The following is a 23,418-nucleotide window of genomic DNA, read 5'->3' as shown; positions in this document are numbered from 1 at the left end:
ATCTCACCACAAATTCCTGCCATGGCTGCAGCGACGTGGACCGACCGAGGACGGAAGGCTTTCACTATTTTGGGGACAAGATCCGCATCCAGTCACGCCGCTTTAAAATGTCAGTATGACGCACTGGTCATCGGAGGAGGTGAGATCTGTGCGCTGTTCAGAAAACACCGCGACAGCCGTGTAACAGTGTAACAGTATCAGTTAACAATATGACAGGCTGCGTCACACTGTGCAACTTATTGATACGATGGAAGTTTTCAAAAGTAATTATAAGTACTTTCTCACGCCTATAAAATACATTTGCCCTCCGGAGTGCAGTGATTTGTCTCTGTCTCTGGCTGTATATTTTAATTGCTTTGTCAGATTCAAGTTTCATGTGAATTATTCAACTTTGGACTCAATAAAGTTGACTGTAAACTCCACATGAGCGAAAGATGAACAACTCTCCCAATGACACTGAATATTAGAATTTCAGCTAAAATCTGTGGGGAATTTGACATTTTCAGGAAAACAATCTGACATGTTTTATATTTCATTGCAGGACACAATGGACTGGTGGCTGTAAGTTCTTGTATTTGTTTCCCAACTCTTTCAACATCCAATTAAACATTAAATGGCTTGGTAACAGTGTGTGTGTGTGTGTGTGTGTGTGTGTGCGCGCAGGCTGCTTATCTTCAGAAGGGAGGACTGAAGACAGCAGTGCTGGAGCGCAGACATGTGCTGGGAGGAGCAGCCGTGTCAGAGGAAATCTTCCCTGGTAGGGTAGCCTCTGGTGGGGACACAATCCTGGTTCAACCCAGGTCATAAAGGGTCAGTTCACCAAATTTAACACCACCAACAACAACAAAAACACATTTTGTCACTCACCTCTAGTATTATCTCAGCGTACAGATACTGGATACTGTAACTACTGTCTGACAGTGGTGTTCTGTGGATTAGAGCAGTGGTTCCCACACATGGTTCAAGGGACACTGGTGTGCCATAAGTCAGGTTCAGGTGTGCCTTGAGATTTTGTGGCAACCATGCATTATTATTGTAATATGCTGTATATTGTACTTTCTACTCACCCATTTCCCAACACATGCAAATTCTATACCTTAACAATAAAGTCCTTTAATAGCCTCCTGTCAAAACGAACCCCAGGCTTTGCCTTTTGCACAGCTGCTGGATGGTGGGAACAGTTAGTGTGACACTTGAAAGCCCTGACTGATTGACACCTTTCTGTTTTTTCCACCTGTCATCTGGACACTCTGCCTCTGTTTGGCTAAAAAGGGTTGCCTTTGTTGGTAACAGAGGCTCTTTTGCATGGATATGAATACAGATGTGCATTGAGATTTTTAGCTCGCCCTTTAGTGTTTGAGCACAAAAAATTTGAAAGCCCTAAAGAACCAAGATGCAGAGATACTGCAACAACAACAAAAAATATCTACATGACTTCATACCACTAGTGGCAAGTGAAGAAATCTGTTTTTCTGTGATTTGTGTAAACTGACCCTTTAGTGGTGTAGGAGGTGTAAGCAAATGCATTATAAGAGATTGAATGCATGCTGAACTAACTTTATCAGTGGGTGTTATACCTTGTTTTGGAATTTTAAACTCGTATAACTTCATACACTGTGTCAATATGTGTTGTATCAAGTCATACTTAAAAGAAATGTACCTCATGTTGTTAGAGTAACAATGCTTTTGTGTGCAGGTTTCCGCTTCTCTAGGTGTTCCTATTTACTCAGTTTATTAAGACCACACATATATAAAGACTTGGAGCTCAAGGTAAACAGCCAAATTGCAAAATATATTAATTCATATATTAAAACTCATTTTTAGTAGACTTAAAGTGATTGGTCTTGGATGCTTCTCTTATTTTTTTTGTGCATCTCTCTTCAGAAACATGGGCTGAAGGTGTACATGAGGGACCCTCATGCTTTCACCCCCATGTTGGAGGAGGGGGTTAGAGGTGCCCCACCAAGGTCTCTCACCCTGGGCTCAGATCTGGCCATGAACCAGATGGAGATTGGCAAGTTCTCACAGAGGGATGCCAAGGTGAAGGAAGCATTATAATAGTTGTAGTAAATTCTCGGCTGTACAGTACTGTGCATTTTACACTCCAGTGCAGATGTATTTAAGCTCTAGTCATAGATGTATGAAGTGAAAAAGTTCTTCACAGTCTCTTTAGACCTTTATTTCTCCACCAGTATAAAGTTATTCTGTCCTTTCTCTCATGCAACATCCCTGTGCTCATCCTTATCTTCATCTTCTTTAACATGTACCCAGGCTTTCCCAGATTTCAATGCACACCTTGAGAAGCTAGCAGTAGCCATCCACCCTCTTCTGGATGCTCCTCCTGTAGATGTTCCAGGTGTTACCACTGGATCACTGAGGAAGAGGCTGGCCGCATCCAAAACCCTGACGCCTATTATCAAATGTGGTGCGTTTGTGGATTCATAAGGAAATAAACTTATTCACCATGTACTTGTTTTCTGCAGTAACGATGAGTTATGTTTTTCCATTTGAAGGTCTAAAACTGGGCAAAAACATTCCAGACTTTTATGAGATTGTAACTGCACCAATAATGAAGGTTTGTTAGAACTTAACACAGATTTTGGCATCAATTGCTGTGTGTTTATATATATTGACCAAGTAACATTTTGTGTAACAGATCCTCAATCAGTGGTTTGAGTCGGAGCTACTGAAAGCAACACTGGCTACTGATGGTGTGATAGGAGCCATGACCAGTCCAAGTAATCCTGGTAGTGGGTGAGACATATTTTCGAGCAGCCTGTGGCACACCACCACATCGAATTAAGCACTGACTCAAAAACACTGATTTCATACTCTTGCCTTGAAGGTATGTGCTCTTGCATCATGTGATGGGAGAGTTGGAGAAGGAGAAGGGACAGTGGGGTTATGTGGAGGGAGGCATGGGTGGCGTGTCTCAGGCTATTGCTAACTCTGCCCGATCCCATGGTGCAGACATTTTCACTGACAAGGTAACGTGGTTTTGATTAATTATATTATTTTAATGGAGTTTATTTGGGAGTTTAAAGGAAGTTTTATTCTACCTCTTTATGTGTACTCAATGTGTATCTCTGGCAGGAAGTGGGACAAGTCCTGGTTGGTTCAGATGGTGTTGCCAAGGGAGTGGTGCTGAAGGATGGCACAGAGATCCACAGTAAAGTTGTCTTATCAAATGCCACTCCATATGTTACCTTCAAGAACCTCACGCCACAGGTAATAAAGAAAAAATAAACACCACATGTAACCATGGCACCAGGCATTATAATTTATATCTGACTTCCTGTTTTCATTGTAGGCTGCCCTTCCGCCAGAGTTCATCAAGGCTGTAGATCAGATTGACTACACGTCACCTGTTACCAAGATCAATGGTAAATTTGTTTTGTTTCAGTCATTCTAATTGCGAATCATGATCTTATGCAAAAGTTTCACTGGCAAGTACTTGCAAAACACAAGGGAAGACATCAATTGTATGCTGACTGCCAAAATAATCTAAAATGCTTCCACAGTGGTGACTTTTCTCTTTAAAGCTGCTGTGGAGCATGATTATGTTTAGTGTTGCAGTAAGCCTCAGGAGGCAGAACTGAAAAGCCACTTTGGCTCTGAGCTGCGGGGCTCATTGTCTTATCTCTGCGCAAGTGTTGTTTCTCCTGCCATAAGATTTAAGATATTTTAGTGAAACCCCGGAGTCTTTATTCATACTTTAGGCTGTTGGTGTGTTTTGTTTGTGTTGAAGCGCTACTTACACACTTTGAAAGCTGCAAAGAAGGTGTAAGGTGTAAGACAATGAGAACTTGACATTAAGGCACTATGTAGTGTATCAGGAGAGATCAGCTCTTACTCCTCCACTGTTGAGTGCCGTTTATTATTACAGTGTAAGATGAGGTCACGGCCTATGCTCTTGGTGCTCTGAACACAAATTTTAGAGTTTGGGGTATTATAACAGAACACAAAAATAAGCGTTCTTCAGCTTCCTGTGTGGTGCCACTTGTAGATCCTGCTTGTTAATTACAGGAGAGGCTGAGCTATAGAACTTTATTACTCAGAAAGTGTTTACTCCCAACTTATCCTTTATAGCTCACTGCTTCATAGACTCAGTAAGATTTACAGGGATTTATTGGCAGAATATGGCAGAAATGAAATTCAGTATTCATGAGTACATTTTTATTAGTGTGTTATCACCTGAAAATAAGAATTGTTGTATTATGATATCTTAAAATTAGATGTTTATATCTACAGAGGGTGCGGCTCCTCTTCCAGTGTGCCTTGTTGCACCATCATTTGCTACAGTAACCTAGAATAGACACACCAAACACTGGCTCTAGATACAGACTTTCGCATTGAGAGTTGCCCTAATTGTAATTAAAATATTTTAGAAACTAAAACTTAAGAACATACAGGGCCACATAAAAGACAGAAATTTAAATGTATATAATTTTAGAGCAAACGCTGTTATTCTATGTCATTTTCTTTGTTTCTTCGTGACCTGATTTCACAGTGGCAGTGGACAAGCTTCCAAACTTCCTAGCATCTCCCACGCCAGATAATAAACCGGGACCCCACCATCAGTGCTCCATTCATCTCAACTGTGAAAGCGTGGAGGTGCTGGAGACTGCATACAAAGAGGCCATGAATGGACGTCCCTCAGCAAGGTACATCTGTCTTCCTCATATTAGATTCAAGAGTTTACATTCAGCAACCGACCATGCAAGAGATTCTACTGAAGGTAAACATTTGTTCTGGACAAACAACTTTCAATTAATGTTCTTTCCCAGATTTCTAGCTAAGAACTAGTCATATAGTGCATCCCCCTTCAGTAGAGAATATAGGACAAAGTGTTAAGTGCTCCTCACTGTAGATTAAGATTAACCTTACACCTGCAAAAGTAGTACTTACTATATAGGGGGCCTTCATAGCCCATTTGGTAGTGTATAAATATTAATATTTGTCTACTATGTGCCTTATAGTAGGTATTTTCTCCACAAATTTCTATCAACATAACTCTCCAGCAGGCTGGGTTAGGATATCCACATATCCTTATCTCACAGATAAGACTTGGCCTTGAATAGGCTTCTGTCCCCTGAACCTGAGGTCTTCATCCTTTTCTTGAACTGTCTGCTCATCAGCTGATAACATTTGCTTGCTTGCTGATCATGTAAACTTTAACCAAAATAATTTTGAGAAATCTCTTGTGCAACCATAAATATTCACTGGTTCTTTTCATATTTCCCAGAATGTCTCTTTAAAAAAGGAAAGTACATCCAAAATTTTCATTATCACACCTCCCTGCACGCACACTTCACTCTCCAGCATCTTTTCTCATTTTGCCACTGTATTCCTGTAGACCCATGATAGAGATGACCATCCCCTCTGTGTTGGATCCTACTCTCGCTCCCCCTGGCTGTCATGTGGTGTCACTGTTCATCCAGTTCACCCCCTACCACATAGAAGGCAGGGAGTGGACTAACCAGGACAGAGAGGCCTTTGCAGATACTGGTAACACACAGTGATCCAGGACTTGTGGTGTGTCAAAAGTGTGGCTTGCTCACACGTTTACTACGTGGCCACACCAGCTCTAGAATGGCTCAGATAGAAAGGAACATGTTTCAAAATGAAATATCCATCTTTAAAAACAGAATGATTTGCAAATACTTTGATTCGAATTCGATTGAATACAGTACAAAGGTAAGATTTTCAAATTGGTGTGGCTTTGTAGTAAATTAGCTCAAGTACTAGACTGGACTTCCTACAATCCAAACCTGTCTCCTATTGAAAATGTGTGGCGTATTATGAAGCGAAAATTATGACAACCCGAACTGTTGAGCACCCGAAGTCGTAAATAAAGCAAGAATGGGAAAGAACTTCCCTTTGAACTTCAGCAATTAATGTCCTCAGTTCCCAAACGCTCACTGAGTGAGTTTCAGGCATCAAATTTAGAATAAGTGTATATTAACAAAAATAGTAAAGTTAATCAGATTGAACATTAAACATCTTTGTACTGTATTCAGCTGAATATAGGTCAAAAAGTTTTTGCAAATCATTGGACTTTTCATTGGGTTTTTATTTACATTTTTGCACAACATCCCAACAATGTTTTTGCAGTTGGGGTTGTACTTTGATAATCTGTCCTTTTTTTAAATCATGAAGTTTAGGAAGTCTTGTTTAAAGGAATGTATACTGATTAACCTGTTTCAGTGATAAAGCATGTGTTTGTCTGTCTCTTTAGCATTTGACTGGGTGGAACAGTACGCCCCTGGGTTCAAAAAGTCTGTGGTGGGCAGGGACATCCTGACTCCACCTGACCTGGAGAGGATCTTTGGGCTCACTGGAGGGGTACATACTGTACACTGTGGACATTGTTGACCTTAGCAGCGAATGTCGATTCACATCTGATTTGCTTGACACGATCAACTGTTCACTGGATGAGGAAGTAATTTGTGTTCCCTGTAGTGCTCTGTCATTCACTATCCACTCAGGGACAGACCTGTTGTATAAGCAGTTAATGGTTACAGACAGTTTGACCACAACCCATGAGCCAGAATCAAAGTTCACATCAACTGTGTGCCAAGAACTCGCTTATATGATAGTGATAGTGATATCCACTTCTGTTACCTGTGTAAGACTGTATGAGAAAGTCCTTAAAACAAATATCAGGCAACTTTTCTTATAATAATAACATAATTCTACTAAGAAACAGAAAGGAAAGTAAACATTTCGGTCTCGTTTTTACAGAATATTTTCCATGGATCGATGTCACTGGATCAGCTCTACCTAGCACGACCTTTGCCCTCTCTCTCAGACTACCGCTCACCAATTAAAGGGCTGTATTTGTGTGGCAGCGGCTCTCATCCAGGTTTGCTATTAATGCTGAACCCTTTGCTGAATACTGAGATGCAAATGTGGCTGTTTGTTGTGTACAGTGTAGTGTAGTATAAATATAATCATTTATTTTGCTTGGTGCTACAGCAAATGAACCTTTAGACCTTTTGGATTAAATCTTATCCTCACTGCTGATGATAAAGAAATAAGGTCACTTGGCGATGTCAGGTGACTGAATAAACTGGCTCTTATTTCCCTACATGGAACAAGACTGACTCCTTCTTGTCCATTTTTTGTTTGATGTGTTTTTTAGGTGGTGGTGTGATGGGTTCTCCCGGCTGGAACGCAGCACTCGCTGTCATGGCTGACCTCAAACGTAACTGAAACATTTGACGGCATCAGTCTGTGGTCCGCTCATCGATGTGCAGTCTCACTTTTCTCTGAACCCTGTGAATCTGATTGATTTTGAGCCATGAATTTCAAAACAACATGTTTGATCAGTCATCTCATCATATTATATCATACATATACAATATATTTTGTAAAGGTGTCTGAAAAGGAAAAAAGGGATAAATGTTTGACTTAATAATCCAACTGACGTGGGATGTAAGAGACGAGGAGAATAATAATGGAGACTTTCAGGCTTTTTATAGGCCGTCCATGTTCACCAGTGGAAAAACTGGATATCACTCCTAATATTACGCACTGGTGCAATACTGCCACTCAAAATCATGTTCATATCCTATAAAGTCACAAGACAACGTAAATGTTGAAGACAAATGCGTTTTTAAAATAACTGATATTTTCTCAATGAACTTGACTCAAATGTATGGTGTATTTCTGGCAGTGATGCACAATGCAGCTGTTTACAACTTTGTATGAATAAATTCAAATGAATTCAAGTGTGTTTCATCTTCTTCAAGCTTTGCATAATGATTGTATTTTATGTTGAGAGCAGGGTTAAGGTGACTTTTTAGGATACTGGGGATGAACTTAACAGGTCTTTTTCTCAGCCGATATTTTGATTTGTCATGGTAGCAAAACAGGTGTTACTAGGTACAGTAACAATGGCTTTGTATTTACGCTAGTGTTTTTCCACTGTGACATGGCAACATGTCCTGTGAAAAAGGCTTATTTATACACAGGTCACTATTGACGACGAAAAATTATGTTAGATGACTGTTTAATTGAATTTAGCCAAGAGCAGTACTTTAACAGAAAATAATTCTTTTAAAATGGATTTTCCTCATATGGTTAGTTCAGTGACAAATATGCTGTAATTGTACATGGGCCAACTGGTCGTCCATTGTACAAGACTTTCCTGAACATCCATTATTACCACCTATTCCATATACACCTGTCATTGTCTCTTTCAGTTAAAATTTATACTTTGCATATGTAGAGCTAAAGTCAGACTTGCAAACATTAAACCAGACATGCAGCCTCCATGTGATGGATGTAGACAGGAGGCCGCCTCGTTACTACATACTGTATGTTCTGGCTTTCTCTAAGACTCCTTGCTTACTGGAAATCTATTTTAACTTTTTGTCAATACTGTTGGACTCAGTAATCAGCCCATTCCCATTCATTGCACTTTTTGGCTTTTACCCAGAAAACACGAAACTCTTAAGGATTCAAACGGATGCCCTTGCATACTCTGCTCTAATAGCTGGGCGGCTGATTCTCTTAAATTGGAAACCCAACCATCCACTTGTGTTCTGTTGTTTGTGAGAGCAAATGGAAATTTCTTAAAATACCTAGGGAGGAGCTACAGAGAAAATTTTATATGGGAAGAGAGAAGAGGTGAAACTGATGGAAAAGAAGGACTCAGAAAGTTCAGCTCTGTTATCCATCTGCAGTCTAATTACTCCTCCTAAATAAACCTTTTCATACTCAAATTAACTGGGTACAAAACTTAATGAGCTGCATTCATCGCGAAAAGATAAAGTATTTGAGAGATGTAAAAAAGAGAATTTTCCGCTGGTTTGGAAATTGCTGGGATCCCATTCTGCCATCTGCCACTTAACTTTTTAACCCGATAATCAACATTCTCTTCTCCTTCTCCATTCTCTATGGTATGCATTATGATGCAAGTTCCTAAACATACATTGTGATTTTTTTTTTTTTTGTTGTTGTCATAAAATAGAGCAAATAAACCCAATCTGACAATTTTTTAGGGTAAACTTTAGGGTACATTACCTGGGAGCAACACTGTACCAGAGTGATAAGGAAAGAAAAAAGAGAGTTATTCTGTTAATCTGAGTAAAATCTATTAGCCTGACCAGTTTGAAATTTTGTGTTATCAGTTTCCTGCATCTTTCCTCGTATGATGCAACTATTCATCGTGTTGCTGCATCTTTGGCTCACTGCTTATGAGTTAAAATAAACTATCAATGCATTTTACACCCCATCTTATATTGGTTAAACAGTACATAAACCAAATACACAATACCAAAAATGTCATGGTGGGATCCATAAGGGTACAATGTTACTTCAAGGCAACAGTTATCATTATTTAATTATCAAATAAAGTACATCAAACAATTAAAAATTAAACTTTACTCATCTAATAATATGGATCAGTTTTACTTGATTGTAAAGTGACAGAAAAAGACATTTTCAGACCATGAAGACAAACCATGTGAGGAAGGCTGGAAAAAGAGATTTGACATGACCTCCAGAGAGTGACAAATCAAAACACTGTGGGTATGTTACCTACAGAGACAACAACGTGCCATAAGGGGGATTTCAACTGAATTAATCTCTGATTTTTCTTATCATCAATATTTTTCTTGCTGTATTTAATTCCCCTGTACTTATTTTATTATTATTATTAAACCTACCATAATTATTACTGTTTTGTTTGATTGTGGTAGATAAGTGAATAGTCTGATTTTGTCTCTTGTGCATGAAAGAAATAAACAATAATGGTATTACATTATTACTAATTTTCTTATCATTCTTAATCAGTAATAAGGAGAATATAGACGTTATTATTTGTTGGGACTCCCTCGCTGTGATAAGATCCGAACCGTTCGATAATCGATCACGGTGTCCTGTGCCTTTAAGACGCTGCTCAGGGTGGACCCAGCGTCGGCGTTTGACGCTCAGGAAGTGGACTAAACCACCAAAGATTCCCGCAGATTCGATATCATCGATTGTCCCAATGTTACAAACGTGTTCACACTGACCTAAACCTTTGTTTTAAGTGTTTTTTTGGGGGGATATTCGAGACGATAATGCTGGATGGTTGCGCTCATGAAATTCACCAGAGATATATGCAGGCTGCTGGGACTCGGGAGCGGTAAGAAACGTCCCAATTTTCAAAACTTTCTAAACTCAGCCACAAGTTCAACTGGTTCAGTAAATGATACTGAAACGCGTGTTGCAATGTAACTGCGGATAAAATCTAACCCGCGGGTTATTAAACGGTGTATTTGTGGTCGTCTTTCGCAGTTGTCTTTAGTCGTGAGTTTCAAACTGAGTTCTTGGTGAAACAATGAAGTTCCCCTCTTTGCCAGTTCCACCCTTGCTTGTTGCACCACTTCCAAGTTTGCGCATTCGGTGCCAAGAAGTTGTAATAACGTCTCTAAAACAGACTTTTGCCCCCATGAAGTCAGTAATAACAGAAATTACAAGTCTAAGCGTGCCTTATAGAGCAGGACATGTGTAGGAAAGGCTTAAACGACAACACATATTAAAAGTAAATTCCCGGGTGCTTGTTGGTATGATAACAATGCCTGAAATAGGTGGCAGCAGCTCTGTAGCGTGGTACATGTTCAGTGGTGTAGTTAGAGTTATGTATGTGTGTAAATATGTCATGTGCTCACACTTTGTTCCTCTTCTCGCTTCGCATGTTTGTTTAATTTCCTTACACAGCAGGTTAGTTCGCTAACTAACTGTTAGAACAACATCCAGGCGGATGAACATCCCAGAATATCTAATTTAAATACGAATATATTGATATTATATCAGTATCGTCATACGAGACTAGATACCTGCTTAGATTTTGGGTCTCGTTAAATGCTAATAGGGCGTAAAATGTTGTCTTTTCTTGGCTTTAAAGGCTGCATTACACTAAAATGCAATTTTCTGAACCGTTGTAGCTGATCAATTTATTTGCCTTTGCCCACTTAGTCATCATATCAACATCGCTGATGATTAGTTATCCAGAATCTCATTGTGTTAACATTTTGTGAAAGTAACACTGTCCACATTACTCATCCCTAACTACTTTATCAACTGTGAGGTAGTTTAATCAAAAATGAAGTTGTAAAAAGTAACAATACTTAAATACTTTTAAGTGATCCAATATCAAATAATTATAGTATTGAAGGTATCAAAACCTATTAAAAAATGAGCTAATTGTTCAGTCCAGACTTTATTTTCCTGCCTGAAATTTGCAGCAAAACCAGACAGTGTTCAGTGACCTTTACCACCAGTACTGTGTGCAGGTTGTGATTTCTTTTTTTTTTTCTTTTTTAAAAAAGGAGAAATTAACCTATTTTGCCTGCTCAGGACTTCTTTTTTTTTGTTTTTGCTGTGGTATCGTTTTTTATGCTAGTATTGTATCAAAATGTAAAATCATGGTATTGCGGCAACTCTTAAGTAATTCATCATATTCTACAAGGTCATCATATGTTTGCACTATGGCTACACAATTCCCGATTAGTAGTATAAGTATAATTTAATAATTTAAAGTATAATATAATGAAAAAAATAAAATCAAGATGATGTGATGTATGTTGGGGTCTTTACTAAATTAACATGTTTTCTTACATCTGATTTGTTAGTTAGGACACCTCTGCAGTACAGTAGTAGTTCATTTTAATGCTGTTTTGTCACACATTTCACCTTAAAACAATTGCAGCTCCTGCTTTTTGGATATTTCATTTGGCCGTATTGCAATTATTTTTTGATTAAATGGATGGAAGTAGTTTGCACTATTTGAGTATGTTACTTTAGAGAAAATGCGTATATCAAGATATCTATATTGTATTGCGGAAAAGCCTAAAATGTTGAGATTGTTTATAAGCCATTTCGCCCGGCCCTAATATGATCTCCTTCTTTAAATGTCAGACTGTAAGACACATTAATGGGGCTAGGTTGTTTCACATCAGAGAGCAGACTGGATATCTTCTGTTTTGTGTGTATTTTTCTGTGATGAGGAGCTGTCATGTCAAAAATTGTCCATGCCCTCTCAACATTGTAAACACTCAACTCCATCCACAACAGCTGTACCTGCCAGCCATGCACTTTGTGGGAAGAAAGACTGATGATTCACTGAGCATGTTGCTATTTTAATGTTGTGTAAACACCTGTCTTAAGTCAGTTTCCAAAATCATGGACTCTTGATTTAGGCTGGTTATTGTTTTAATGATACGGTTATGTCCCGTTTCTCTTTCGCTGTCTGTCTGTTATGCAGAGTTGAGGAACAAAGTAAAGAAAAAGAGCTGTGAAGCTCATTTCCTGGTTAAAGCTTTAGTCATGTATGATACACTGTTATTTTGCATTCCTGTGGAAAGAGCTCACCTTTCAACTCAACACTAATTTAAGCAGTCTCCTTGAAGGGGGAGACACAGAGACTCTTTTGTTGCTTTTGTCCAGGGATTTTGTATCATTTATTTGTTAGGAGGGCATGCCATTACAGTTAAAGATTCAACAAAAAGCCTGATTCAGCTAGTGAGATGGAGGTGTCCTTCAGCAGTGGCTGTTTCATGACATCTGAGCAGTGAGCCAGGCATGGACAGCTGAAATTCCTTCCACTTTCTATGCATGTTTGGAGGCACTAATTCCTTGCAATGGTAGAATGGACTTTACTTTACTGTAGCCAATGAGACTTGGTTTGATAGATGCAAAAAATGTGAGGGAATGTACATGGATGGATGGTTTAGGTAGCAGGTACAGATAGTGACCTTTTTTTTTGCTTTCTTGTCATATATTTAGTGCATTTATCACCACTGTCTGAAGTGTTGACCACAGCCCCAGTACACTGTAGAATATAAGCTGCATAGAGAGAGAATGAGGAAGTCCAGTTACTGTTTGTCCTCTTTTTTTCCCCCCACAAAACACGTAACGATAGCATACAATACATAGGGCCTGTACTAATAGAGCTAAACTGCATTGAGCAGCAGGAGAGTTGCAATAACTCACAATAATGCCTCACGAGTCATAACATGAGTCACAGACCAAGAATGAATTTGTCACTATTCTGGAGATCATTGCTGAACTGATGGAAATCTGACACCACTTAGATTCTTGCATGGTCCACCGGTGTTTTGCTTCCTTTTGTCTCACCATTTATTTGCTGCAGTTGGGCCTAAATCAGCGACAGGGTTCTGTTTTTATTGTATCTATGCCCCCAAACACACACACACATCCCACATTCAGGCCAGTGGTTGTTTTCTGAGTAGTTTTTCAACCTAGTTTCTGAGAAAAGATAATGTGTTCTCAAACAACAGATCCCAAGGCAGCTGTGTGTCGCATGTGGAAAAGTTAGAGTACATCTCAATCTGAAGACACAAAAGAAACAACTTGAATCATTCTAACAGTTTTCTGATCTGTGTGCTTTTTTGTCCCAGGTTGCACTTTCTTGGCTTCTTTTTTATAATATGAAAGCATTACATCATCTTTCCTGTCTCCACCCAATGTCACTTCGAATATTACTTGTTGTTATCAAGGGTCAGAGCGGTTGGACTCGAGTGTGCATGTGGAGGGAGGAACATGTTTATTTGCAATCAAGACAAGCAATGTCAGTGTAAGACATTTAAAAGGAATCATGGGCAGCACGTTTGCTGATGTGCAGATGTCAGTTACGTCTTATACAGGGCAACATAAAAGCAAAACATCCCTGGCAAGCAAACTTATAACTCTTTGTTCCCTTTTCTTAATATGGGATGATGGAACATAATCTGCAAAAAATTACTTGTTTTGTAGACTTTTTCTGTATGCTGTATCGTTTTAAGAACAAGAACCACATTAAAGGGATGGTTTGGATTATTGGAAGTGGAGCTGAATGAGGAGTTTATTGATAGTTAGTGCATTACCTACAGTAAATGCTGGTCGACATCTCCTCAGTTTGGAGATGCAGAGAGGAATACCAGCACTGAAGCCAAGCAATGTTCTCCAAGGACAGGGTCAGCAGCAAAATTTATTTTAGCCACTTACAAGATCAATATCAGCTATAATTTACATATTTTCACAGCTTTACTGTGCCATCAGACAGCCTTTTCTGATGAGAAACTGTTATATATAGAAATGTTCGTGTTAGCTTAGTTTGTATTCACCGAAGTCACAGTGTTACAAACAAACTAATAGATCGAGGCAGAGGTAGCCCAACAACTCCTATATTCTGCGAGGTAAAATGACTGTTTTTGGAAAAGGAATCTGGTTGAGCAAGACAGAGATTTATTTGGCTTATATTAACGGTGATTTCAAATCAGAAAAGACTGTCTGACAGCAAGGAAAAACAGTAAAAATATTGTACAGCCTAGCATGAACTTTAACTGATTCAGACTTTGTTAGGTAGACCTTTTTGTAAGTGGCTAAAATACATTTTTCTGCTGACCCTGTCCACAGCAGTACATTGTTTACATCTGTGCTGGCACTTCTCTCTGCTTCTCCAAACTGGGGGCGTGTCAACCACAATCTACTGCAGTTAATACACTGATTATGGATAGGTACCTCATACAACCCCACTTCAAATTATCCAAACTATCCCTTTAAGAGATTTTGTTGATCAGAGCAGTTTCAGCTGACCAAAACGAAGACAGCAGAAGGTGGTCTAATCAGGGTCTTTAGAGCTGATGTTTGGTGTATCTCTGAACAGGCCCCCCTGTCCAGCAGCAGGAGGAGCAGATGGACTGTCATGGCGCAACCTCTGACCCGTGTGATGATGCCACTTTGTCACAGGTAAACAAATGGTGTCAGACTGACAGGGCACTGTCAGGACTGTAAAGGTGAATGTGCAACGTTCATTACTGTGTGTGTGTGTGTTTGTTTAGGATGCATTAAATGGAGAGGATGATTTGAGTGAGGAGGAGAAGGTCAGACGGAGGGCGGAGCGACGCAAAGCCAAGAGGAAGGTGAGCATGCAAATTCCTACACCCCTTAAAGATCCTTCTTGAGATGCACTTTTAATAAATCAGTTATGCTATGAATAATGGGTAAAGTAGTCATGTGTTTTCTGATATGTCAAGTACTGCATTTGTTTCAGCGTCGCCGAAAACGTAAGAAGCAGGAGCAGGTTAAACAAAACGAGAGTGCTGGACGGGTAACAGTCACATTATTTCCTCCGGAAATGCACTCTACATTTGCCTTTGCTGTGAGTAACTGCATATGAATGTATGCATATGGTTCTGCACATTAGGATGATGAAGATGAGGATGGAGGTGCAGAGTCTGAACTGGACGAGAGTGAGTCGGAAGCGGAAGTTGGTGCTGAAGAGGAGAAACAAGAGGACAATGGAGCAGCTGCCTCACACAAGTACATCGCCACTCCAGCCATGGCTCCTTCAGAAATCAAAGGACATCAGAAGACCCAAGCCAGATCCACTGAGGAGGTGGGGCCACTATACCAGACCATTATACATGCATATATAAAACTAGGTGTTGTATCTGTTGTAATATAAAAGCCAGCATGACACATGATTGTCTGACATTCTGTGTCCCTCAGGAGCCAGAGTGGGATGTCAGCAGTGCCTTCTTTGCTAATGCTGCTAGCCATATCAAACCCAAAGGATCAAGTCGCAAGTCCAAAGAAAATAAGGAGAATGAGGCCAGGAGAGAGGTGAGCGAATGCTAACAGATATTGTCAGATGAGTTGGTATAGCAAGAGCTCCCAACATAACTCGCCACTGTGTTTTTACTGTGGCAGCAGTTCCAAAGTCCAATGTGTGGAAAAGTGGACTCTGGACCGTGAAAGGCTTTGCAGCAGTTGTCGAAATGTGTGCGTGTGTGTGTGTGCATGTCTGTGAGACCTGTGTGTCAGCTGGCGGATGACGCTTAGACCTTGCACATTTGTGTGTTGAATTAAGCTTGTTTGTAATAATTTGTTTTCCCAGCACTAAATGCAGGGTTTGTACAGGTGTCGAATAGAAAAGGAGAAGTGAATCTGCACACAAAAACCAGCAGTCTGAGAAAGAGCCTGGAGCTCGACACGTCATGCAAATAAATACTTAATAAAAACTTGGGCTTCTTGGTGTGTGGATCGCTCGTTCTCTATTCAGGAATGTGTGTGTTTTTCACTTTTTTGTACGGGTGCTGGGAATCCTTGAAAATATTTAAATTTTAATTTAATGTTTTCAACACTTAAAGTGCTTACATTTTGGAATTAGTGCTTGAAATTGTAATTGCATTAATTAATTATCAATCACTCTCTGACTGAATATTTCATTTTTTTAGATAAAGAAATAATATAAGTCAGAGAGTTTGCGAGATTTAGTGTGATCTGTCAGTCTTTGTTGATGTTTGCTTTCTGATGGAACAGTGAGTGGAAATCTAACACGCCAGGAGGTTCGGGTTTTTAATGAGTGTTGGCTTGAAAACAAAAGGGACGTAATTGAGATTGAAGTTATTTGTCTGGTAATTGTTTGAGTTATTGTCTCATATTGGCTCAGCAAGGTTGTATAGGATGTCTAGTCCACTCACACACAGGTGACGTGTTTTGAAACATGAAACTTTGTTGTATTTTCCTCTAATCGTCACCCTTCTGTAGAATTCCACCATGCAACATAATTATGGTTATTTATAGTGCAGTGGTGCAAGAAAACTCCCACACACCGCCTAACTTGTGCCTTGAAGATCAACATTTAGTGTGTTGCCAATAAATGTAATATTGGCAGTTAGGCAAGTTAAGCAACTTTTTGGTCCACTCCTACCTCTCCTGTGCACTTGGCTTATCAAACAGATGCACAGGGTTATTTTGTTCTCTTATAGCACAAGAACATCTGATTTAATGTGATGAAGAAACGAAATAGGGCATAATCATTTTGAGCATATATATGTATAGAAATATGTCATTTATCACAGCTGTAAGGTGCTGGAAAAGGTTTAAAATGTACCTTGAAAATGTCTGAAAAGTGCTTGAATTTGACTTTGAAAAAGGAAGCCTGTTAATGTGTTTGTTTATTTCATGCAAATCTGAGCATCTGATCAAGTGCATTTTCAGAGCTGTGAATAATGAACTGTTAATATTTTCCTTGCAGACAAATGGAACTGACACCATGACCAAGAAAAGTGCGTCACTGACAGGTGAGGAATGATTTCTGCAAAGCAGGGCACTTGATCTGCCTTTTAATAGGTAATTCATTGAGAAAGAAACAAAGCCTTCAAGGAAATGATTGATTACGTATTTTTGTTTGCTTTCTGCGCGAGCATGTCAGCGTGTAGCACTGCGGTCAGTTCAACTCTCGAGGCTACTGACTCACCCGAGAACTATTTACAAGCATTTTTTTCTTTCTAGCAGAAAAAGGGATAAAGCTGGTGCAAGAGGGGCAGTATGCACAAGCAGTCGCTATGTTTACAGAAGCCATCAAATGTGATCCAAAGGATAACAGGTACATTGCCTGTGCTCATGACTATGTGATTACAAAGGGAGTAAATATGTTTTAAACACATGTAACATATTCCCTTTGCATTTTTTTTTAATTATGTCCTGTAGGTTCTTTGGGAATCGTTCCTATTGCTATTACTGCTTGGAGCAGTACCCACAGGCCCTGGCAGATGCTGAACGCTCCATTCAGTTGGCCCCTGACTGGCCCAAAGGACACTTCCGCCAGGGCAGTGCTCTCATGGGCATGAGGGTGGGCACAGACTATTATGTGGTCATGCAGTATAGCATGTATTCAATGATATATCTGCTGAATAGCTTCACATTGAAGCCTCTGTGAAAAGATTTGCCTTTACTAACTAAATTTTGTGGGTCTGTGTGTGTGTTGTAGCGGTACAGTGAGGCAGAGAAGGCCATGGAGCAGGTGCTGAAACTGGACAAAGACTGTGAGGAGGCTGTCATTGACCTCTTTAACTGCAAAGTGCTGCAGTTGATGGTAAACGCACTCATCATATCAGGTGTTTCCTGTAACGCTTGGTAGCAGTGAATGAAAATAACCATAGCTCTTCCTCTCAACTTTCCATTTTTAGACGTAACATTTTGTTATTAAGCCAGTCACCTTGACTTAAAACATTTGATCGTATTTTCAAGACTTGTTATTCACTTCACATGTTACTTTACTCTGTTCTTTCCTCAGGAGCTTGGTTTTGAAGAAGGGCAAAGTGTTATGCTGCTGGAGAAATTTTCAACTGTACAGGCTGTTCTTGCATCTTGTTCTGATCTTGCCAGGGGTAAGATCACATGTACATTGCTTTTTCTCTTTGGAGACTGAACCTTTTCTCTATATAATCTGTTGATGGAGCTTGTTTTATCTTGCAGCTGGGAGCCAAGATCCATCAGTTGTTCAACCAGGGTGGGTGACCATTTGTTTGTCCAATCAAACAAGGGGTCAGGGGGTTTTGGAGCCTCTCTTGTGCCTAAAATGGATTTTGTTCATCTTAGTTTACTCATTTATCTTTGTAGGTTGTCACAACTGAAGTGATCTTTGGAGAAGATTAAATAAATTACAAATCTCAGCTGTGGTTTTATTGGTTTCAGTCACATGATTTCTCTTTCCTTCAGAAGCCCCTGTCCATCTCTGTGGGTGGGAAATGTCACGACTGAGCTAACCGAGAAACACCTATGGGACCTTTTTAAAATGTATGATCCAAGTCCAGTAAGATATTTGATACTAACCTAATTAATGACTTGAAGGGATAGTTTGGATTACTTGAAGTGAGGTTGTATTTGGTACTTACCAATAGTCAGTGTATTGTAAATGGCAGTGGATGGCAATTTGGAATTAATATCAGTTCAAGTGTACATTAAATTTAGAATAGTTTTACTAGTTTGCTGTCAGACTGTCGAGCTGGAAACCATTGTTATATGAGCCAAATATTGTTCTTTCTTACTAGACTCCTTTAGCAAAAACAAATTATTTTCCCTTGCAGAACATGGGAGTTGCTGCTCTGCCATTGCCTGGATCTGTTTGTTTGTTATTTTTTCTGACTTTGGTGAATCTCAAGTAAGCCTTATAACACTAAATACAAATAAACTTACTGATTCAGGAAGCTGTAGTTTAGCAAGGTAAAATTACTGTGTTTGCAGAAGGATAAAGTAGGTTTCCAGTTGGAAAAGGCTGTCTGACAACAAGGTGAAGTGGTAGACATACTCTACGTATAGCATACACTTGAATTGATTCTTCTTTCTGCTTAACTCCCTACACCAGCAATCCTGTAGCTTTCCCAAACTGGGAATGTGGTGACCACCATCTGTTGTAGGCAATACATTGACTATAGATAACTATCTCATAGAGCCCCACTTCAGATAATCCAAATCATCCCTTTAAACATAATCACATAATCACAATATTCCTACTCCTAATGCAATTACTGGAAAGGCATTTCAGCAAACACTTGTTTGTACCTCTTTGAACAAAAACATGGGAATCTAATATGTGACCAAGGTAGTCATTGACTTTTCTGTTCACTTGTTTGCTTTGCGTTGTAGGTACGGAGAGATAGAGAGTATCCGTGTGCTGCATGAGAGATTCTGTGCCTTTGTCAACTTCAAGAATGCAAACATGGCTGCTCGTGCAATGGACAAACTAAATGTGAGTGCTTGTTTGGGTTTCCCCTCTCAATCATGTGTCCATTGTTGTGGACTTGTTGTGGAGTTGTATGTGTGCTTCTTTCACAGGGTTATTGTATTGAGAACACGCGTTTAGTGGTGCGCTATCCAGATCGTCGTACTCAGAGGACCCTTCCTATTCCACTTAAGCCCTGTCTCACTGTCACACAGCAGGCAGGGGCAACTGCAGGGTAAGAAGCAGTTAAACCTTGCTTTAGAAACTCAAACAAAAATAAAAACAGAATGCAATGATTTGCAAATTTGACCTATATTTACAGTTGAGTATAGTGATGAACTTTGTTGTTTTGTAAATATATTACATATTCTGAATTTGATGCCTGCAACAGGGGCATCAGGGGCAACAAAAAACTGGGAAAGTTGTGGAATGATCACAGAACACCTGTGTGGAACATTCAACAGGAAAATGGGTGAACTGGTAACAGGTGACAGTGTTCATTCACAAGCAAGGATAGGGTGAGGTTTATCACTTTCTGAAAAAGTACGTGGAAAATAGTCCAACAACATAAGAACAACTTTTATCATGTAGAGTTATAAGGAATTTAGGGATTTCACTATCTATAATCCATAATATATTTAAAAGATTTAGAGTCTGGAGAATTCTCTGCTCATAAGAGGCACAGCCTAAAACCAACGTTGAATGCCTGTGACTTTCAATCCCTCAAATGGCATTGCATTAAAAACCAACTTGATTTTATTGGAGATATTACTACACGGGCTCATTAGAAAACCCTATTGGTCAACCCAGTTTGTTGCTGCATCTACAAATGCAAGTTGAGGCTCGACCATCATACAAACAAATCATTGCATTCTGGTTTTATTTAGCATCAGCATCACAACTTTTTTAGTACTGGGGTTGTGCAATATGACTGCAGTTTTAATTGCTTTAATACTTAATACACTTTCTCTGTCTTTTTTTTTTTTTTGTCTCCGTTTATGTCATCTTCTTCTGCCCAGACCGCGACGACGTGGCCCAGTGAACGGAGACGAGTGTTACTTCTGGAGAACCACCGGCTGCCATTTTGGGGACAAATGTCGCTACAAACACATTCCTGATCAGAAAGGCAAGGACAGGAAGCCCTGGCAGCCTTGAACTCAGCCTTCTCTGCCCCAGTGACGTGACAGAAAATTGGGATGCACAGACTGAGCCAAAGGAGCCGGCACTTACTGGACCAGCTTCTCTGGGCTAAAAATATTCACTGTAGCAGAATGGACCAGAATAGTCAAAAGAGTCAAAGGATCAGAGCCAGCTTTCAGGCTCAAAGGCAGAGATAGTCACACATGTGTCACAAAAGACTGCGAGTATGAAGGTTTTAATGTCAGCCCAAGACTAAACTGAAAGATATTGTGAGCAACAAACACCATTTACCTGGTGTCGTCTTTGTTTTGGATGAAAACCTTCGTAACTGCAGCACTTCATGGCACATGGTGACCTATCCCTGCTTTAAGGGATACCACCTAACCTCTGGCCTTCAACACAACAAGGAAGTGAAACTGTCTTGGTGCCACTTAGCAATGACTCTGTCGTGTACAGCAGCAGTAAAGAAAGAACTGTGTATGGATTTTTCAGGCCAAGACTCCTCGGGACAATCCAGGGGACCTTCCTTCTTTAGAAATTCCATCACAAAGCAGTGTTCCTCATCCATTTTTAAAGTTCGGTAACTAGATCAATACTTTAACTTGCAGTTTGTGAGGCTGATTTTTTAACAGTTCACTTTTATTCATGGCCCACAACTGCTCACACCAGTCTGCGGTTTATACTTGGGCTTCATTTCCCATTTGTTGTTCCTTTGCCAATATCTGCATATTGTCCTCCAGACCAAAGACTTAGCAACAGACGTACTTGATATTTCAGTACCTCCCCTATGCAGATGAGGGTTTTCTTTTAGCCAATAAGCTACAGAGACCCAAAGAGCTGTCATTATACTGTGCTATGTAGTCTTAGTTAAGTTGATCATATGTGGGTAAATAGACTTCAGAGATTGCAGAATTGTGTGTACTTGTGCATGGTTTAGGTGTTTGTTTCACTTTATTTACCTATTAACTGCCCTTTTGTTGAAAGATCGACAGCAGACTCCATGCCTGTTTAGTTGTCAAGTTATGGAGGACTCATTGTGCTTCATGACCATTCTCATTGGCTGTGGAAGAAGTAATAGAAACACCTGACTATCATGCAATTCAGTACACGCTACCTTTATGAAGGCTGCGAGACTGTCAGAAAGGTATTGTTTCATTTCTGTGGTAATGTTAAAGGGAAAATCTCCACCTTTAATGGGGATGTCCGTGATGTTCAGTGTTGATGGTAAAATGTGGTCAGTTAAAGCGATATATTCCTCGGTGTGTGCTGACCACGAAAGTTGAGTTCTAATGCTTGTGGAGCCCTGCCACATGTACCATTCATTGCATGTGTTTTTCTGGCTCATGCTGCAGTTTATCACTACCCTAGCCTATAGCTATTAATTAATTGGCCAAAACATAGTGTTCGGTGACAGAAGTACTTATCTAGCACACCCACTGGCTACCCAGAGGCAGAGATTAGAAATCCATGATGAATAGCTTGTAGTGTTTCACTAATGACATTGCTGTGACACCTAGAGCTGCAACGACTAGCCAATTAATCAGTTAGTTGTCAATAATTGAATTACTCACCAATTATTTTAATAATTGATTAATCAGTTATCAGGCATTTTTTAAGAAAATGTGTTCAAGTTCTCTGATTGCAGCTTATTTTCTCTCCTCTTTTTTTTTTTTATAATCTAAGTTGTGGACAAAACAAGACATCTGAAGATGCTGCCTTGGTCTGTGATAAATTGTAATCAATATTTCACAATTTTCTGACATTTTATAGGCTAAACAACTAATTAGTTAATGAAGAAAATGATCAACAGATTAATCCATCACTGGATGAGGAATGACAATAGATTCTGCAGCTTCAAATAACGACCATCAACACTGACATCAACACTGACATAAACATCTACATGAAAAGTACAGATTTTTCCCTTTAAAGCCATAGCTCTTGGCCTTGTTGTATTGGAATACATGAAATGTCAGGTGTTATGTTCTTCTGGTCTGACTGGTGATCTGGATTTCTACATTTTTGTGGATTTTAGGATAACTAGTTATGGCACAGATATTGGTACCCAATGCAAATAAATTAAGAGCTTCCATTAGTTTTTATCTAAGCGTTAGAATATAAAATGTGCTTTACAGGTACATTTGCATTGTAAACATCACAGTGCTTTATGTCTATGCAAAAGAAAAGTGTCAATTTGATTGTTCTGTGACAGACCTGCACACACCTACCACCTCAGGCACAAGTAGTCTGTTTTTGTAGGTTGTTAATGTCTATGACAGACATGGAATAGTTCAAAACTACAGGACAGTGCCTTTATAAGAATTCCGGCTCAGTCATGTGCGCACACACATTCATGGCCACGTGTGCAACAAGATCCACTTAAAGAACTTTAATAACATTGAAAAGCAGTGTTTTCGACCTTCGGGGACTCTCCACTTCAGTATTTCAGTGAACCAAAGAATACTTCATCTGATGTTTCTGCACTGAAAACAGCCTTGTTCTTTCATCAGTTTCAACACTAGACAGTGCATTAAGACCCATTGGCATGTGTCTGTATCATCCACTAGATAACAATTACAGCTGCAACATCTGCTTTAAGTCCACACTACGTTCACTAGCAAACTATGCACAGCATAGTGAGAGTATTTATTTTCCTATTTATGCCTGTTTTTTTTCTTTTTCTTTTTTACAACATACCTTGGGAGCTGAATAAAGCTTTTAATTCTTTGTCATTTAACTTAATGGTAGGTTAAAGAATTGTTTCTGGCTTTAAG

At 39.5% G+C, this 23,418-nt stretch overlaps 2 protein-coding genes across 4 annotated transcripts; both read left to right on the top strand.

The window, feature by feature from the left end:
- Positions 1–7,733, top strand: pyroxd2 (pyridine nucleotide-disulphide oxidoreductase domain 2). Of its 2 annotated transcripts, XM_084736332.1 has the most exons (16): positions 1–139; positions 542–561; positions 664–757; positions 1,697–1,770; positions 1,885–2,040; positions 2,272–2,425; positions 2,514–2,575; positions 2,657–2,754; positions 2,846–2,987; positions 3,094–3,228; positions 3,311–3,383; positions 4,511–4,664; positions 5,357–5,508; positions 6,239–6,345; positions 6,745–6,865; positions 7,145–7,733. In XM_084736332.1, exons 1-16 carry the CDS (start codon positions 22–24, stop codon positions 7,213–7,215), a joined length of 1,731 nt encoding a protein of 576 aa, XP_084592458.1. In that variant the 5' UTR covers positions 1–21; the 3' UTR covers positions 7,216–7,733. The 2 variants fall into 2 exon arrangements, with proteins under 2 accessions (XP_084592458.1, XP_084592459.1); XM_084736333.1 differs by lacking the exons at positions 1–139; positions 542–561 and having other exon boundaries at positions 698–810.
- A 2,208-nt stretch (positions 7,734–9,941) lies between these two features.
- LOC146315334 (uncharacterized) lies at positions 9,942–21,671 on the top strand. Of its 2 annotated transcripts, none has more exons than XM_084736418.1 (16): positions 9,942–10,135; positions 14,660–14,742; positions 14,835–14,915; positions 15,047–15,103; positions 15,200–15,391; positions 15,505–15,618; positions 17,036–17,081; positions 17,296–17,386; positions 17,491–17,632; positions 17,771–17,875; positions 18,077–18,170; positions 18,259–18,292; positions 18,502–18,579; positions 19,429–19,531; positions 19,618–19,739; positions 20,524–21,671. In XM_084736418.1, exons 1-16 carry the CDS (start codon positions 10,078–10,080, stop codon positions 20,657–20,659), a joined length of 1,536 nt encoding a protein of 511 aa, XP_084592544.1. In that variant the 5' UTR covers positions 9,942–10,077; the 3' UTR covers positions 20,660–21,671. The 2 variants fall into 2 exon arrangements, with proteins under 2 accessions (XP_084592544.1, XP_084592543.1); XM_084736417.1 differs by having other exon boundaries at positions 17,293–17,386.
- Positions 21,672–23,418: the final 1,747 nt, after the last annotated feature.

Source organism: Lutjanus erythropterus, chromosome 14, assembly GCF_056507025.1.
Source record: "Lutjanus erythropterus isolate fLutEry1 chromosome 14, fLutEry1.hap2, whole genome shotgun sequence".
NCBI classification, from domain to species: Eukaryota; Metazoa; Chordata; class Actinopteri; order Lutjaniformes; family Lutjanidae; genus Lutjanus; species Lutjanus erythropterus.
Note: the sequence above shows the minus strand (reverse complement) of the source record. Positions and strands in the feature narration are given on the sequence as shown.